This window comes from Perna viridis, chromosome 3 (assembly GCF_037379345.1).
Source record: "Perna viridis isolate PV_CMFRI_1.1 ecotype Kerala chromosome 3, ASM3737934v1, whole genome shotgun sequence".
NCBI classification, from domain to species: domain Eukaryota; kingdom Metazoa; phylum Mollusca; class Bivalvia; order Mytilida; family Mytilidae; genus Perna; species Perna viridis.
Window position 1 is genome coordinate 34,651,335 of NC_142447.1, and position 20,194 is coordinate 34,671,528.

General features: G+C 31.2%; 1 protein-coding gene across 2 annotated transcripts; it reads left to right on the top strand.

The window, feature by feature from the left end:
- Positions 1–2,140: 2,140 nt before the first annotated feature.
- LOC148622001 (condensin complex subunit 2-like) lies at positions 2,141–19,941 on the top strand. 2 transcript variants are annotated; one of them, XM_088571454.1, is made up of 17 exons: positions 2,141–2,218; positions 3,012–3,265; positions 3,943–4,036; positions 6,208–6,294; positions 9,154–9,283; positions 9,923–9,999; positions 12,178–12,430; positions 12,741–12,829; positions 13,116–13,254; positions 13,838–13,925; positions 14,845–14,972; positions 15,757–15,995; positions 16,239–16,349; positions 17,017–17,178; positions 17,740–17,844; positions 18,349–18,522; positions 18,911–19,941. In XM_088571454.1, exons 2-17 carry the CDS (start codon positions 3,012–3,014, stop codon positions 18,971–18,973), a joined length of 2,193 nt encoding a protein of 730 aa, XP_088427580.1. In that variant the 5' UTR covers positions 2,141–2,218; the 3' UTR covers positions 18,974–19,941. The 2 variants fall into 2 exon arrangements, with proteins under 2 accessions (XP_088427580.1, XP_088427579.1); XM_088571453.1 differs by lacking the exon at positions 2,141–2,218 and adding an exon at positions 2,563–2,665.
- The last annotated feature ends 253 nt before the right edge of the window (positions 19,942–20,194 follow it).

The window sequence follows — 20,194 nt, forward strand, 5'->3', positions numbered from 1 at the left end:
CCCTATGTTCTAATTTTACTATAGGCGGCCATATTTTTTTTTTCACGGATCATAAATCCCAACGATTATTTTGTGCACAATACTCTAAAAAACAATAATGCCAAGTTTTCATCCTGTCGGTCTAGTATTTTCAGAGAAGAAGACTTTCGAAAATGTCCATAACAACGACGACGACGACGAACGCCAAGTGATAGCATAAGCTCACTTGACCCTTGGCCAGGTGGGCTAAAAATAAACCAACAGAGTTCAACATTAACTATTTACAACAATAAGCGTAGATTCCATTCTATAGATATGCCACTGCAGACAATTTTATGACATTTTGTGGAAATAAAGCTTTATTGAGACACTCAAACAAGCAAATGCAACATTTTTTCCAGTAAAGAGTATCTTTACTTTATGGAAATCCATGAAAATGATTGATACTTTCTTATATTTTGTCAAAAAAATCTGTAGCTATGGTAACATAATGGGAAAAAATATCAGTTTTAATGACAATTTTTTCTTCTCAAAATCAACTGTCAAAAAAAAAACAGATTTTCCAAAATATCAGGCACTTTAAAACTGCAGGGAAAAGTAAGCATGCATGATATTTTTGTAAAAAAATGTGTACCCTTTTCTGCTCATTTGTTCATGATTTTAATTAAGTTAGTGCGAATTTTTTCATTTTTGAAAAACAGCCAGCTGGTACAGAGAAGAGAAACCACTACAGCAAGGACCTACTACCCACAATTAATATTTCCACCAAGTTTCACCTTTTACTTTTAAGTTTTACTCAATTAGACAAACTTTGTGTACAAAATAGTGCAACTCAATTGCATCTGTATAGTGCAACCTTAAGTAGACGCGTTTGAATTCGACCCCGGTACTTTCCTTTTATCCCAATTTTCTACAATTTGTCGTTTATTTGAGGCGTAAAAATTCAAACGATCGATAAACATTGATTCAGCGCATGGGTACTTTGATTTTTAAAGTACACCTAAAGAAAACCCTTTCAGACACTTGTATATTTAATCATCATAAGGTTGAGTATGGAAACTATTTAATAGCCATGGAAAACATTTAGCTATTATATAATATCGATGTCAGCTATAAGCCACTGAGAATCTTGATTGGCTAAAATTTACTGTCTGTGATTCTTTAAGCGATATAAAAAAGGGATATCAACTAATATAACAATACGCATATCAACTGAGATGAGACACCATATGCAGACAGTTTGTCTAATTTCCCGGGTCGGCAGTCAAACGCATCATTATGTCAGCTGGTGCATTAATTAATTTGTTGCGTTTCACCTATTCGTTCTTTTTTCTATTAGAAATTTTATGAAAAAAAAAAATATAACAACTGCATTTTTTTTCATAAGTTTCACGCGGATATTCTAACAGTCTTCATTATTATATCATCCTTAATTATAATTAGATAAATGCGTCTATATATGGCATTGTATATTGGTTGTAAATCTGAAATATGTAACGCTATTATAACACTTAGTTTATTACTTCCATTGTTATTGTTATTATCATTATGGGTCCTAAAGAGCCACTTATTTAACTATGGTCGGGGTTAAGCCAATAACCTGAATGCTTCAATAGAATATGAATATGGATAGTGTCATAGACTTGTACTAACAGGTCTATGATACTATTCAGTAGCCATATAACCGAGAAATCAGCTAATATGAGAGTGGAAACTCCAGATTGTCTGCTAAACAAACCAGTTTTTTTTTGCGGTAGAGTTGGTGAAAAATCAAAAAGTTCATATATCCTTTTCTCATTTTAGAGGGCGTGCGCCCGATACGCCTTTCCTAGGATCTGCGCATGACTGAGACCATATAAAAAAATTTAAAATGCACATTTCATCAATTCAGTCATTTCTTGGTGTTGTATATGATCAGTGGCGGATCCAGAGTTTTAGGTAAAAGGGGGGAGCAAAATAATTTCTTGACAGGATCACCGGTTAGGATCACGAAGTGAGTGTTTTTCATGGTTTAACACTCATAATTTTTCAACAATTTTTTTTCTAAGGCCAGTGATGATCCATGATTTAATACTATCTTACTTAATATGAAAATTATTTTTCGCGTATTTGGGTATTACGCACGAATTCAAATTGCGGTTTTAGCTTATTTCTTTTCCCAAGAAGATCTCGTTTACGGAATCCGAGACGAGACTTACAACGAATGGCGGAAACTTCAAAACAATAACCCCCGAAAAAGGTGTTTGTTGAACAACACTACCAAAACTATCTTAACATCAACCGTTTTGGTTTCACCTTTGCCATATTACCAAACACTCCAGTTATCCGAAAAAAGAATTATTTTGTGCTCATATACATAGAAAAACATTCGTGCTCCTGGAAAGTCCATGAATGGCATATTTTCTTCCGATGCCGGCGATGGCGATGCGCGATATTGAGACAGTGCATTGTGTTGAGTTAAATAATGTTATGTATTTCATGTACATTATGATGTTTTTTTTGTGGTACACTTCCATCACATTCGTCGGCAATTTTACGATTTCAGACTTTTAGGTAGTAAGTTATCTCCCCTCTTTTAGCTCTCCTGTTTGTTTTGAAAAATAGTGAAGAGTATATGCATGTGCCGGAGTTGTGGTTTGAGAACTAACTACAAGTTTGACAATGGTTACTTAGTTAGTAATGACATGTATGTCCATTTGTAACAACTCTTACTTTTCCTACAGGTTACAATGATAATGACCTGTTTACTTATATAAAGTGTGTTGATTTTATTTTAATTTGAAATATATTCTATGCTTTTTCGATTCAAATTTGACACTTTACTTGTGAGATGGATCTAGGCATATACAAACACACAATAGACTTCTCTTTGCCTCTTTCTGATGCCTTTCCCTTTTTTCTCTAATAAAAATTATGTGAGGTGCCATTATTGGATCTGACCATTTTCGTTGTGACAAAAATTATAGGAATTTAGGAATTATAGGTGCTGTGATGTGCTGTGCTACTGTATCTTTTGTTATATTCTTTTTCAGATGCCAACAAGCAGATCCGATGTCCTTTCTCCTCTGACCACACCAGCCATACAGAAAAGGTCTGGTTTAAGTAACACTGCTTCCAGTGTTGGCCATTTTGTTTCCCCATCAACTAGTCGCCACAAAGGAATGGACAGCCCTGTCACAATGTATATGGAAGAACATGATGGTGCAACTGAAAAGCGTGACCGTCGAAGATCACGAGCTTTGGAATTGAAACAGACTGTGGGAAGCCCAGCATCCCCAGGAGAAAGGTAAAATTTCTTTCTAGCATTAATAGTTATTAGCAATGACTTTATGTATCCTACGAAGTAGGATAGACAGTCAGGTCAGGCCTGAAAAAGATTATTTTTAACCACCCCCTTAACCTTTACTTTTTTATGGTATCAGCAAAAACTTAATTTTTAGAAATCCATAAATTCATCGTTTTCTGTTTTCAATTCCGCCTTTTTTGTGTACATGTTGCTCTTCAATGTAGAGGTCAATGACTACCATTAAATAATTGGCATCGAAACTGTTAATGAAGGTGCAAAAGCTAGCATTGCAATTTATTGAGCGTAAAAAATGTACTTATTCTGCAGAATACATACATATTAATACAGAATTCAATTTTTTTAATAAAAGAAATTTTCCTGTAAAGTTATTGTTATTGGTTGGAAATTGGAAATCTTTTTATTTTACATAGGACAAACTTATTCTGGTTGTGGAAACAGGCAAGTGTCTAATAAGATGAGATAAGTTTTCCTGGAGCAATTAGTTGCCTGTATCACAGAAGTTGCAAAATTACTACTTAAATGTTCCATCTTCATACATTGTAATTTAGAAAACTATTTGCAAGTTGCCAACTATATTAAGTTGTGTTCAAGGCAGATTTTGTTTGTTTTTTTTTTTTTACAGAAAATAAATAAATATAATACTTTTTATTTTCCAGGAGAGGATCCTTCTCGTCATCTTCCAGTCATGGACTCACTGCTAATCAGCTTGCTGATCACTACTCAAATTGTATCAAGTTGTCTGCTGAAAATGTAATGACATACATTCCTAATCAACCATCATTCTTTTGTACTTTAAATTTCTGCCAATAATACATTTGTACAAGAAATAGAGCCATGCATGTCTTTCAGTGAACACTTGAATATTTGTCTCATGAAATATCGATCTTAGACGCAATGAGTTCCACTGAAATATTTTTTTTATTAGTAGTCAGTGATTTTGTTACTCTTTTATTGCATACAAATATCAGCTGTTTTCCCAAAATTTTGAAAAATATTTTTCCCAAAGGGAGGAAAATTCCCAATTGTCAAGCATAATTTTTTTTAAACCAGGTAAATAAGCCAGTGAAATACTGTATTTTGGTGTATATAATGCACATATTTTTTTATAGAAATAATTTCCAGAGCATGGGGGTGTGTATTATGCATCTATATATAAGATTTGGCCAAGAAATGATTTTTATAAGAGAAAAGAGATTGTGTAATGAAAACAAACAAACCAGAAGTGAAATGTTATTGAAAGAAAGTTTATATAATCATCAAATACGTCTTTAAGTCTTGAATTTTTAATGATTTTGTCTTCAAATCAAATTTATATATCTTAATGCAGCACCATTGCGTATACCAATTAACTGAAGTGATTGAGAATTTTCATACATTTATTACTTGACTTAAATAAGAAAAAGATTGACAAATCCATCATTTTCCTGCCGATCTTTCAGTGTAATGAAAGCACATGGTGCTGAAACTACGAATCAGTCATAGTTTGTAATTACTAATTCATTGATTGAATCTTTTTAATACAGAAGTAAACAACTCATTCAAGTCAATGTACAAAATGTATTCGCGATTTTATTTTTAAAATACTCAACATTTTTTCATCACTTGGAAGTTTTTGACTGTTTGCCGAGGTGATGAAAAAGTCTGAGAGACACGATGTTGTGTCGAAACCGAACTTGTTCACTTGTTAGATATTTTGTAAAAGACAAGTACGTGATTGAATAACACATATTCCAATATTTTCTTTAAATAACTACAAAATATGGTTTTTAAAGTTAATTCTTGAGCTAGGCAGGTAAAAGACTGACACAAACGTCTGCTGAAATTTGATAAAATGTGCGACATGGGTTGTCAAAATTTCTGTACCCTTGGTCTTAATAACATGTTTGAGACATAGGTTGTACAATATTTCTTTCTTATAAAACACGGTTAGAGATTAAAATGAAACAACTAAAAATCAAAAAGTAACAAAATCCTTTTTTGTCAAACCCTCCTTATTGAATGCTTTTGCAGCTGAAAATGATTATTTTGAAACCTTTGTTGATTGTTTCTAACTATTTTATTTCTGTAAAGTATGTTGAAAAAGAAAAATTTTGAAATCAAAGTAGCAATCAAAACTGGAAATGTCCGATTCTCCAGACTTTTGATTTTGTTTCATTTCATACATCCTGTGTCAATTTTATCATGCTTCGAAATTATAATTATCCAATTTATGTAGCCACTGATCTTAACATGATATTTAAGTGTGAATAGAAGTTCCTTTCCTTTACATTTATGTAGGAAATACTTGACCCAGGTAAATAAATTGACAGATCAAGTACAAAATATCAATCTTTTGTCTTACAAAATTCTACTGCAATCTATGTCTAAAAAACTTTTTTTCACACATTTTGACCTTCAAAATTGTACTGCTCACAATACATAAATGCACATTATACACACCAAAATACAGTATATGTTCCTCAAGATGTAATTTCTCGGCACTTTACTTTGTTCACTTCTTGGGAATGTTTTTTTTTTTGGCAAATTGAACCTAATGAAAAATTGGGAGTAGGTATTTGTCAGTTTGGTATTGGTTTTATGTTCCGGAGCAGCATATGATGCATTTCTGTCCCCTGCAAAATATTTTCCCAATGTGTTGTAAACACGGCAAAAATAAAAAAAAATAAATGGGTTAGGCTGCTTTTAAAACAAGTAAAAAATCACTGGGAGCATAGTTTTTATTGATTCAAAAAGCAAGTAAGCGTAGAAAAAGAAAGCGATTCATTTTCTAATCATATAGCACGATAGGAATTTATGTGATACCTGCATGAAAGACAAGTTGCTAAATGCAAGGGAAAAACAGGACTCTTAACAATTATAACTACAATACAACAATGAGCATTTTATGATATTGATTACTGATTATTGATTTTTCATTTCAGAAAATTAACTCTAAAAATGCGTTTGGTTTACATTTGATTGATTACATGTCAGATCTGATCAAGAAGAAAGAACTTGAGAACTTTCAGGTAATTTTAATTAACAGTTAGTGTATTTGCTTTCTAAGATGCAAGATTCATGACTGACATCACCAACTTATGTCAGGATAGGAAACTCACTCAAATTCTAGCCAGTCCTGAATACAATTTTTCAATATATTTACTATATGGCTATATAGATTTTTGCTGAAATAATCCAGCCCTGCCAAAAAATGGGCAGGCGGGTAGGCTACAATATCTAACTCTGCTTATGTATTGAAACTTGAAGTTATGAGGAAAAGTGGTGTATGAGAGGGTTGATTTTATTTGTAAAAAGGAGAATGAGTATTTGCAGCATATATTTTAGAGTAATCAAGGGAACCAAAGTTATAGCAGTAATCAAAAGAATGTAATCCAGGAACAAAGACCAGACATGGGAAACAGACATACACAACAAAGAACATAAAGTAACTAAAATCATACATACAAAGTAACAAAAGCAAATGAGGAACTCAGACTCCACGAAAAACTGGGAGCATGGTTTTAGTTTGTCCTATATATGTAGATATACATGAAACCATGTTCTTTGAAGCTCAGTCTTTTTATGTTAATTTTAACTTTATATCTATTATCGATAAATATATTTACCTTCTTTGACAAAGTTGCCAAAACCTGTTTTAAGTAGATGATATTTTTTTGTATTCATGACAATCTTTTTATATTTTTACCTGTGCCATCAAGGGTGAAAGTGGGTGCAGTAGCTGCTTGACTCTGTCATGCTTAGGGTACTTTGTGTAATCCAAATCTAAATGTACTTCAAAATTTGCACAGTTACTATATAAATATTGAAGTTACTTTTATTTTGTGAATTATACTTCTTTGTGTAATCTCTAACGCAAAAAGTATTAAAGCGATATTCTAATATGACATGCTTTAAAGCTTTTTAGACCACAGCCATTGTATAACAGTGATAAAATATGACCAATGCTATAGACGTATGACGGTCTTTTTCGCTACATCATACATAAATTTAAACCAATTTTTCAGACGTCACAACAGAATTTTACTTCAAAATAGTTACCATTTCCTGCAGCACATAGGCTGTGAAGAAAATATGAAGAAACTGTTCTATTAGAATTGAAAATGAATCATGAAAACCACCGTTTTACCACAGGCTGGCCAATTATGTCATTATTTAACCCCTTGCTATCTCTTAGGGTAAAACAGTGGAACATAAATGTCCAGCCTGTGGTAAAACAATAATAAAATGGAGTTTCTGTGATTTATTTCTTAATTATTCAAACTTTGCACTTTGATTATATGCATATTGAAAACGTGCTCCTCCTATTATAGAGAAGTTTGATAATTTTTTTCCTACATTTTTAGCAGGCAGTGATTTTTCTAGCGCTTGTCATTTTCGTCATTGATGAAAGACTTTTCAGAATGACGAAAATTACTTAGTCTCATTTCATCACCAGAAATCTATGGAAGTACAAAAAACATTAAGAGCTGTAAGTCTGACAATGGTTCAAGTGGCGAAAGTGACAGTTATACTACCCTAAGCTTAATACAACTCTCAACAGATGTCAACAATCACCTAATTTGCCGATTACACTAATCAGGCATGTGAAGTAAATGTCGATAATTTACTCAAATGTGACTTTAATGCACATGGTTAAAGGCTATTAAAGTTCAAATGCTGGTGAAAATTTCTGCAGGGAAAATCTTTTACTTATCGCTAACTTCATATTAAATGACATAGAAAGTCATTTATCATTTATTTTTGTCATTAAACTTGAGTGTAAATCAATTGTGGGTTGTTTGGCTACAACCACAGTTTCACTAATTTTGTAGTTGCATGTCGACAATATTTATTATTTTGAAAATATCATTTATGCCGTCAATGAACTCCTCAGATACCAATACTAAATATAAGTCTGAAATAATGACATTAATTTGTCATTGTCTTGATCCCAATAGCGCACTTGAAAATTGTGGTAAAAATAAAATCTCATGAGGCACCACAAGGTAAATATTTATTTGAAAATATTTATATCTGTTCAATGCATGAAATACTGGTGCATGTTAAGGCAGAACATACATGTATCCAAATCTACACTGTGTCTAGATGTATTTTTGTGTTTCTATAAAAGGTGGCCATGCAGAAAACAGCATCTTTTCAATATTAAAGATACTTAAAACTGTATTAGGAATGTTTAGATTATATGGTCCCTGATTAAATAAAGTAGTGTAAAAGGATTTTTATTTTTGATGATTCTTAAAGACTGGTGAGTTTCTGTTTTAATTAAATCTTGGGTATGTTATTGGGATTGTCTGGAAAACATGGTTACATGATAGTGAAAAAAAAATAATGTGCTTTATTTGCAGGCAATGTACCTTTAATTTTATTTAATGTCTTTACACAGTGCTGTAAATAACAGATAATACTGAAATATCTTATGTCAGATCCAAATACTACTTAAAGAAATATACCATTAAAATGCTCATTTTCTCGTGCAAAAGTGACTAAAGCTTTCAAAATCCTGAAAAAAATCCTGAGCATGTTTTATAGTGATTTGTCAGCAATATTATGCTGTCATTAGGACATTCAATCTGTTACCCACACTGTAGTTTTTTTTACTTCCTTAGTGTTTACATACACATTGAAGACACTTGTATGCTGACAAATATATAATGATGATGCAGGACCAGGTTTTGTTATATCCTCATGTTTTAATGGTATATTCTTATTTTGTAATGTCCTAGTGATATTGTATTTTACAATCACTCTTTTTTTATAAAGTACATTGGTCTGATGTTTTGTTTGACTAATGGATTAAACAAGGTAGTATGTAAAGTTATTGTTTCACCTAAATACAGTTTAATTATTAAAATTTTGTTAATTGATAGGTGGCAAGTACAACATTAGATGCTAGTGCCAAAATTTATGCTGGCAGAGTTGATGCAATCCATGCCGAGACTTACAAAGTATTGTCTGGACTTGGGTCATCTAAAGACAAAAACAAACAGAACGAGGAAGGTATACTCTTCTTTATCAGTATTATACGTAAATAAAGTAAAATAAAATATAATACAGAGAAGGGGAAATATTAGGGCTGTTCCATTAAAAGATGTGAAGTACCTGGGGAAGACTCTTTTTTTACCAGGGGAGCCATCCATATAAGTTCTATAGATGTTTTGTATTAAACTCAATATTTTGTCTAGAGACCTAAACACCCACCCATGTACAAAGTATGAAAGTGCCTTCCCTGTCCCTAATATGTTCTACTGGAACAGCCTTCATTAACTTTGTTATAATGAATTTGATAAGTAAAAAAAAATGATTATAATGTGTTCTTGGCATCACTTACATTAATTAATTTTGAAATTAAAAATTGTTCTTCATCTTCATTGAAACCTGCCTTTAAATGACTTGCACATTTATATGAAAAGGAGGTCCTTAGGCTAAAATTTGAGTTGTCCAATTCGATGACATTTAAAGTTAACATTGACACTAGCATTGATTCTGTCACCAAGATGATTTTTTGGTTGTTGGTAATTTGACCAAAACAATAATTTACTACCTTATTTTGTGTCAAAAATTCTTTGGAAAGTTGTTACTAACAAATGTTTGTTTATTTTCAAATTTCAAAATATATATATATATGTACAATTGCAGAGGAAGAAGATGGTACAGAACCTATGGATGAAGATGGTACTCCAGATAATGAGGACAAAATCAAAAAGAAGAAAAAGGTTATTGTACTTCTTAAAAAGTGTGATGTAATTTTTTTCGCTTGTATCAATAAGTGTGGTTCTTTCAGATTTCATTAGTTCAAAGAAGTTTGAAATCTATTCTTTGGAATATGAATTCATTGACCATTTAAACTTTGTGATTTGTTCCCCAATGATAACTATATTTTATTTACAGTAGAAAATATGTTATTGTACTACCATCACTAATTGTTTTTTTTTGTGTACACATTTTGCTTCTTTACTGTTTTTGTCTAAAACTGCAATTTTCAAATAAGTGTTGAAGATTAATTATTGTTTTTTTTTGTTTATTTCAAGAAGCTATTTTGTTTGATGCTCATTGAACATGGCTTCTTCATATGATACTTATATTTGTTATGTTATTTTCTGCAAAAAAAACCCCATCTTTTATGATATAACAGTGTGACTGTGTACTCCACCATGCAGAGTTACATGTTATTATGTGATACCCATCATTTTGATTGGCAGGTACTAGTATTTGTCCATCTGTCAGTCCTTTAGAACCCCCAGTGCTTTTCAGATGGCAACTTAAGAAAGATAAATGGATTTTTTCAAACTATGCACAATGATTCAATACAATAAATTACAGATAAAGTTTGATTGCCAGCAAAATCCCATTTGTTGTTTTCAATTTATCCAACCTTTATGAAACTGGTGAATGGGTTCATATCTAATGATGTAAGCTCCCTTTTGATTTTTATAAATTTCAGATTTTTCGTTTCCGTGTTGTAAATTTTCATACTTAAAAAAAGGGGGATTTTCAAGTTTTCGGACAATAACTCAAAAACGCTGTCACCTACTTTTATAAAACTTTGGTGAATTGTCTACATCTATTGACATAAGCTCCCTTTCGATTTTTATAAATTTCAGATTTATCGTTTCCATGTTAAGAATTTTTATACTTATGAAAGGGGGGATTTTTAAGTTTTTGGACAATTACTCAAAAACACTTTCACTAACTTTTATGTAACTTTGGTGAATTGTTCATATCTATTGAAGTAAGCTAGCTTCCGATGTGTATAAATGTCAAATTTTATGTTTTCCTGTTATGAAGTTTCACTCTTTTCAAAAAGACGGAAATGGCCAAGGAAATTTATTCATTGAAAAATAGTTGAAAAAGGACCATTTGTTATGATGATTGACAAAAAAATGTAAAAGGTACTTGGTAACCTTGTCAGAAAAGTGTGTTTTGAACAAGATAGAAATGTATGGGTGAAAAATCAAGACAACAAACTTAGTTCAACTTCAGGTAGCCTTGGTTCTGCCAAATTTTTTGAACATTTTTTTTTTTTTGTGGGGGGAGGGTATTTGGCAGGGCTCACAGTATTTCTAGTGGATCATATAAACTCATTAAAAGCATAAGGACAAGTTAAAAGGGCAACAGGTGTATCATGAGCTTAAAACTTCTTTTTTTTTTGTCATTTCCTGATTGATCTAAGAACAAATCAAAGGATTCTATTTAAACCTTGCACAATTTTTTGGTATTGTACTATGTATAAAACTGATTATGATTTGGGATGAACAGGGATGATTTTTTTCCGCTTTTTAGTGGAATTCCGCTACTTTAGATCCAGATTTTACTGTAATGAGTCTTTTTTTTTTAACTGTATATTTACTTCCTATTTTGCCAATTTCCGCTTGGTTTGTCAACCTCTTAAAATCATCCCTGATATAAGCATAATCCATTTTTTATTTGATCTTCAGCTGTGTTTTAAGTTATCCACCCCTCTATTTTATTATTCTGATTTTTTTTATGTGTATACTTTATTGCCCAAAAACATGGCAGAGTATTTTGATACCCGCTTCTATTGAGAGGGGAGTATACTGTTATACCCTTGTCTTTGTTTCTGTGTTTGCGTGTGTAACAAATTTTTCTGTCAAAGTTTTCTCAGCAACTACTTATCACAATGGCTTGAAATTTTTACACATTCTTCCTGTAGGCATACCATATAGTAAGTTTTATTTTCGAAAAATAATTGAACAACAACATCCTGTTCAGCTATGACTTGGTACATTTCCCTTATATCATGGTAGAAAGAAGGGGTATTACTAGTGAGCCATAGATCACAGTTTTTGGTTTCATGTCTCATTTGATGCCTTTTTTCATGTTCAGTAATGTTAGAAAAATGTTTTCATCAATGTTAAATTCTGTTATTTCAGAAAAAGAACACAACTATAGAAACAAATTTAAAGAACATTACAACTGCTAAAGTAGACCTAGCATTTGAAGTTGATCCAATGTTCCAGTTAATGTCTGAGGCGTTTGATGAGGGTGGAACCATGGGTTTACTTCACAATACCTTACGGTGCTATAATGACAATCAGGAGTTGGTTCTAGACTCAAGTACTGTTGTTGGTGGTAACTGTTGTGAACCTCCTCAATATAAACCTATCGATATAAGTGATTTAAAAGGTATGTTTTTTCTACATGAGAGAATTCTTTTTATACCCATCTTGACAATTTGGTGTAGATGGTGGTCCTTAGGTAACACTGTTTTTGTTTCCATTTGATATATAGACTATTCAATATAAATGCAAGTCAAAAAAAAAAAAACAAACTAAGATTATCATTGATAACCATATCAATTTCATTTGATTTTATAATGTCCTTGAAGCTTTCCAATGTTATATGTTATATGTTAATTGTTTTCAGATTCATCTAACATAAAACATTATCTAGATGAGTTTATTTCTTGCTAACACAATCATTTACTTTTCCTCAGACATGTTCAAAGGAGTAGACATCAAAGCCAAAGAAATATGTCCATCTTTTTCTAGTTTCACTTTCATGGACTGGGATGAAAATGCAGAGGTAAAATATATTTATATGTTATAGATATCAGATTAAGTTATGACATTATTGACAAGCATTATCACAGCTGTTTAACCAACAGGACAATATTTTATTCAAAATATATATAAGAAATGAAAATTCTTGGAATTAAATAATTTTCAATCCTTCATAAAACTGATAACCTCACCACTGTGTTACTACTTGCTATAAAAAGACATAAAGAAATAAACAACAGAATTTTGTTTTGTCAGATACTCAAAATTAAGAAATGAAACTCGAAGTGTTTTTTTTTTTTTTAATACAGGATCCTTCAAACGTGTCACAAGATAATGAGGACCATGCGTTTGATATAAATGCAGAACCAGAGCCAATACCTGAGGGAGATAATGACAATGATGATATGCCAGATATGGCTGGAGACTTCCCAGAAAATGAATATGCTGGTATAATCATAATATTTAGTTTCAAATGTTTTATAGGATTACAATGTCTGTAGCCAGTAATGTATATCTTTTAAAAATCAAGAGAACAATATTGTTGCACATATACATGAAGTTAGTTTACCAAATATTTCTAATTGAAAGAAACAGTTCAAGATAAAGTAATGTTACGTTAAATAGGAAATGATGCTGGTCCTTACGTCCCAGTTCCCTACAGTAGTTCAATGGTAATGTATGGACGAAATAAAAAACTGTTACAGTGTGGGAAGCCATTTTTTTCCCAACTTGCCTTTCTGGCTAGTGGAATATTGATCTTGATAGCCAAGTAGAAATTCAACTTGCCAAATTTTATATTTTAATTGATAACATATTTTTAATGTATGATGTTTAGGGATGTTTAACTAAATAATTATATAACTTGTTGGCTGGTTAATGTTCCTTGGAACTTGCCAATCAAATGATGGCCAATTGACGAGTGTAAGCTAATAATAACTCGCCAAATTACACATCTACTCGTATTTGGCGAGCTGGCAAGCGGTGGTTTCCCACACTGTGTTAAAATACATGACAATGAGTGTAATTACAGAATCTGATACAGAAGATAATCAAGGTAGTGGGGAAACAATAGGTGATGGTAAAGCAGCTGAAATGATAAATACTATGGAAAGTATCAAGTAAGTCACAATAACTTCTTCCCTTTTTCAGTGAACTAAGTTTTTTTTACGCATAAATATTAAAAAAATAAGGGCTATTTCAATAAAATGTCCATGGAGGGGATGGAATGCCACTTGAAAATTTAAACCTTGATAGGGGGTATTTCTAATGATTTACACAATTTAATGCATTGCAAAAATGAAATGAATTTACTTGGTGTTACCCCTAATGAATTGTTGCATTCCACCCCCTTCCGGAAAATATTACTGGTATAATCCTAATTTGTTCCAATGTAAAACTTTTCTTAAATGTTTAAAAACTTGTGCTTATGTATATTTAAATGTGTAACCAATGATGATTGTTGTGATTTCTTCTGATGCAAAGTTAAAATGGAATATACTGAATTTATAAAGATATCCTTATGACAACTGACAGTTTATATAAAAGACTGCTAGTTCTACCCTGAATTTAAAAAAAATTGTTAAATACTTGGACAAATTTTCCCCCATGAAATTTTATGAAATTCTTGTTCTTTCAAGGTAAAGTTTTACCATTTTTTAATTTTTTTTTTAAATTGTATTTGATAAAAAGATACTTTCAAGTGATAATAATGATTGATAAGCCATGCAATGATACAATTCAGTCTTAAGTTTAATGATTCTTTAAAAGGAGTTATTGTCCTTTGAAAGTCTATTTTGCTGTCAGTGTACTTTTTTCTAACTTCATCAGTTTATTGCCATCAGAAGGTAAAATTTGCTGTCTTGAAAACCATACCAAAAACAAATTATTTGTGAAATGATCCTCTTGACCAGGAATATTATTTACTTAGGTTCTCCAAAAATGTGTTACAGTTTAGCAATGTTTAGATCTTCAATGCTAAGTTAAGCTATTAAAGATTTTTGAGGTCAATTTTAAATGGTCAATGTATATATTTTATAGGCATGGCACAACAGGAACTTTATTATCAGTTCTGGCATCTGAACCTTCAGATTATTCATACTTTAACAGTACCTTACTTAGAGCATGGGCTGGTCCCTCACATTGGAAAATCAAACCATTGTCAAAAGGTAAAACAGAAACCTGTTATGTAACATAGTGTCAAATTTTAATTTAATCAAACGCTCACACTCTTTAAGCACCTGAATAAGTGCATTTTTCAAATTTTATCTGAGTAGAAACAATGTAAAACAGACATGTAGCTTTGTTGTTTTTGTGTTCTTGTGTATGAACTTGCCTTGTAAAAGGCAAAATAATGTTCAGCACAGCCTCACATTTTCATGGGGTTTTAAGCCTCTTCTGTTTCATCAGTTTTATGTCATGTTAGTGCCTAGTTATTGTCTATATGCACTATTTAAAGTAATTATTTTATACTTGGTGATTGGGTATGAGGGGAATAGTAAGTTTATTTTCTTTGAAGTACAACTATTGCTTGGGCACGAATCATAGCCAAGGGCAATAGTTGTAACCAAGGGGACAGTCAGTAAGTGTTTTATTGTACCAAAAGACAATAAACACAAATTATACCAAAGGCTAAAAGGGACAACTTGCTAGATGTCAGGAAACTAAGAACTCTATATACCTATATTGGTAATCACATATACAGTCACATTTTTTTACCTTGAGGTTAAATGTAGAAATGCAAATTGACCTGCCGACTGGGCATCATCCATATTTTTTTGTGTTGTCCGACACAAAATTTAGAATCTCTGAAAACTGCCTTGAAACTGTTGACTGGTCAATAGTCTTTTAGCCGACAACTCATCAGAACTGTTCACATAAATTTTGTAAAGAAAAAGTATACTGAGGTATAATAATTTCATATACACTAACTTGTTTTGGGTTGTATTTCAGACAGTAGAATCAGGTCATTAGCAGAACCGGGAGCATCAAAGAAAAAATTACGAAAAGAACCATTTGAAGTGAACTATAACCAACAGATTGACTTTGATAGTTTCTTTAAGCCATCTAAATCTACAATGTTAACCAAAGCAACAATGATTAAACACAGTAAAAAGAAGAAGTCTTTACCTAAAGACTTACACTATGATGCAGACAAACTGTTTAGGTTGTTTGGTAAAAGTAAAATCATGGTAAGTATTATCTAAGTTTTACAGAACTTATGCTGTATTTGTTTTTTATTGTAAATTTTTCTAGAAAGCTAGTTTGATTTCTGCTGCTCTTTCTTAAAGTGGGGAATTAAGGTACTTACACTCTGTTAGATAGCAATCAATGTTACTATCATACAAACTCAAACACAAGACTTTAATAATTATATGTATGTTACTGTACAATGTAATAATGTTTATTTTACACTGTTTTCTTCTCCATTTTAGATAAAGAGACAGAAAAATACAAATGATAATGTGGATGTGGATGCTGAAATTGACAACTATAACTTTAACAACTCCAATGATATGGAAAATTATTGTCCTAGAGGGGATGAGGTATAAAAACTTCATTTGATGAATATTTGTCATTTACTTAAGTGTATTGAATTGGTAATAAAATTGTGGTTAATTAGCTTTTTATCAATGCCAGATTTAGTTCAAAGGTGTAGGGGCATTAAGGTATGAATATCGCCTAAAATATCAATTTTGTTGACATGACTTGAAGGTTGTTTATAACTTGGTAAAATGTATAGATAATGGGAAAAATAATACTTTGTGGCTTTAGTTCATTGTAATGATGACATAATGAAGCCACAAGTTTACATCATTTACCAAAAATTGCTTAGAAATGTAAATTTTGTTGTTTTTGTATTTTTTCCCCAACATATTTACATCCAGGACACAACTTAATATTTTCACATATGATAAACAATGTAATAATGAATGTATTTATCATATATGAAGTTGTTTCTTGGGTGTGGACACCTTTTTACTTCCCAAAAATATGACCAGAAAGTGACCAAAAAGTACAAAATTTGACAGAATATCTGGATATTTTTTGAACTACAAGCAATTTTTCTGGGCTATCATCACAAGAATTATCAGAAGTTTTTATGTTTTCCCATTTGTGAATGATTCAAGTCTCCAAATTCACAATTAAAAGTATTAACATTTTTTTTTGATAAGCTGAGATGTGTTTATGTTTAAATAAATTTCTTTGTAGGCCTGTGATGATGATGATGATGAGAATGGAGACTTTGGATTTAATTTTACTGCTGATGTTGGTTCTCAGGAGACAAATGATTCACAACCAAGTGTTCTGGTGAATGATACAGCATTAGATGGCACACTACTGGGAGATAAACTGTTAGAGGTTCCTAGAAAGGTCTGTTTCTCCTTGATTTATACTTTTTAGTGAAAGAATATAACATTATCTTAATCATATTTGTAGTGTTTGAGAAAAAATAAGATAAAATGTCATCATGTTTAAAAGTATAACCATGGAAAGCAAATTTAGGTTTTATTACACGAAAGTCCTGGAAGCATAACATTTACTTTAAACTTTTTCTGTTACAAGTGCAAGAAATTATTGATAATGGAATGAATATTGTCATATTTGGTGTGTCATTCTCTGAAGAATTACTATTTAGGTAATATACATCTGGTGTCAATTTCACAAAAACTTATAAAAGTAAAAATGATGATAACTTACAGTGTCACAAGAAAATAGCATTGTGACATCATAACTTACAGTGTCACAAGAAAATAGCATTGTGACATCATAACTTACAATAAATTTTACACTTACGACTTTTTGTGAAAAGGTCTGTAGCATGTACCAGCTAGACATTAGGTACTTGAATATATAGTATTTAAGATAATTCAATAAATATTGTAATTTTTTTTAATAAAAATTTTAATTGGAATATTTGTGTTTATTTTACAGGTAGCTAAAATAGATATAGGTTATGCAAAAACAGCAAAGAAGCTTGATGTCAAAAAACTTAAAAGAACCATTTGGGGAATCCTTACTGAATCTGAAGAGGATAAGGTAATGGTAGATAATGCTAGTGCTGGAAATAGTTTTCATTGATATGTAGAATTATACACATCCTCTAGGGTTTTACTTTCAAGATCTGATACAAGTGTAAGCTTAAGTCTACAAGTGTCAATGTTTCAAGAAATCTTTTGGAAATGAGATTTCATCCAATTTTCAACATGGATCTCCAGCATTTTCTCTGAGATACTTCGGTGAACATGAGAAGCCAGAATTAGCAAAAGATTATTCAGATAAACGAGACCATAATCATCCTAGTTGTTAAAAATAAAATTTCCAGCACTCAAGGTTTGAATGTTATATATATTTAGTGAATTGCTCTTTGCTTAGGTACACACAGAAGATCTCATGTATTTAAGGAAAATATTTTTTTTTTGTTCAATTTGACTCAAAGTAGTTTTCACTTAGATTGATGAATATAGAATATTCAATTTGACAGTTCTAGTGAGTGTACACTTCATTTATGCCGTAACTTATTTGATTTGAATCATTTTACAGGATAAGCCTGGTGCTAGTGGTGGACAGACAGATATACTAAACAAAACCATGGATAAAACTATTTACTTTACTGAACTGTTGTCAGAGTTGCCTAAGAGAGTGTCTGGACAAACTCAAGAAAATCTTAGTGTACCGATAGCCTTTGTCTGTTTACTACATTTGGCAAATGAGAAGGTAAGAATAAGGGTTGTCTGATTTTGAAGTGAATACAATAAGATTTATGAATAGAATGATTTGTAAGTATAATCAAATCCATTGTATTATATTGTATTAAGAAATCTGACAAAAATGTTAAAGAGACTTAATAGAATTTTTGATATAACTGTAGTATCAGGTACCGTCAAACTTTTATAACATTGTATTGTTTCATCTTATTTGTACTAAATAGAATTATATTCTCCTCCTATCTCAAATTTTTCTTCCAATCTTTGATTTCAACATCTGTGGGTTGCTTAAATGTTTATATAAAACTCAAATGGGTCCTGTTATTATACAAAGCCATTTTACAATAGATACACTTTTGCTTTATACTAAATGTGTAATTTTCTTTCTTATTTTTCAGAATTTAAGGATAGAAGATAGTGAAATGAAGGACCTTATTATATCTCAAGATGTTCTTCACTGATAGATTGTACATATTGTTCTATATATATATATATATATTGTATAGTGTGAAAGCTAACAGACAGCTATTGTCTTAAGGTTGCTGTTTAAGAGAAGGGTGTCATATTAAGTACTCTCACCAGTGTTCATTACATTCGTTGTAAACCAGATCTCTATACAAAGCCAGCAGATGTGTTTTTAGGTTTATATGAGTCTTCTTTTCATATCAGATCTTGATTAATCTGAACTTTTTATTTTGCACAGAAGGCATTGAATCATACTATTTTTAACTCAGGTGAAATAGTAATTAATGAATGTTGTTATTTATTTTAGTAAGCCTTGTTTATTATATTTTTTTATTGTGAAGTATTTTTAAAGTTGTTTTTACGTGTTATTTATAAATCTGTTTTACATTTAATATCAGATGTACAGTAATGTAGAATGTTACCATAATTATAGCAAATAAAACAGTTAACTTCAGGGGATAGACTTGTTCTTGCCCTGACGGAATTGTCATTACCTGATGAGGTAAATAATTAAGTGGACAAATGAGGAGATTTAAACTGTTTACAGAATAGTGGAGTGTTCAGATTTCTTTGTCAATTGTCCAGTTAACTATTTAAGACAGTTCCTCAGGTAATGGTCAATAAATCAAGGGAAGGCGAACTCCATTCCCTGAAGTTTACCATTTCACTCTCAATAACATTATCAGAAGTAGTTGGCTTTGATATTTACAAGTTGTGTTAGTCTACCTATATTTGTCCCACTTTTCCATATTAAATCACAATAACGATTTGTTTTTTTTTTTTTTGTTACTTGCTTTCATTATCAACTATCTCTCTTTCATGTCTTTACTCATACTATGCAAAATATGCCAACACCCACTAAAAACAACATTCTACAGTTGATGATTTGAGGTAACCATTTTCATGATTTAGTAGAGCTTGATTTAGCTACTTTTTATACAGCAAAAATAAATTGTTTCTATCATCTTCTCTATCATCTCCTTAGTTCTCACTTTTAATTGTATTGTATATATTACCATACTTTATTTTAAACATTACACATGTAATTCGTAAATGAACATGTTATGTACAGTATGAAAAATAATATATGTAAATAACTGATAGTTGAGAAATTCTTCTATGGAAGGAAGTATAAGTAAAATAACGTCCAATTAGATATTTCATTAAGGCACAATATTTCTCATGTGAAAATTGTGAAAATGTCATGCACTGATTGT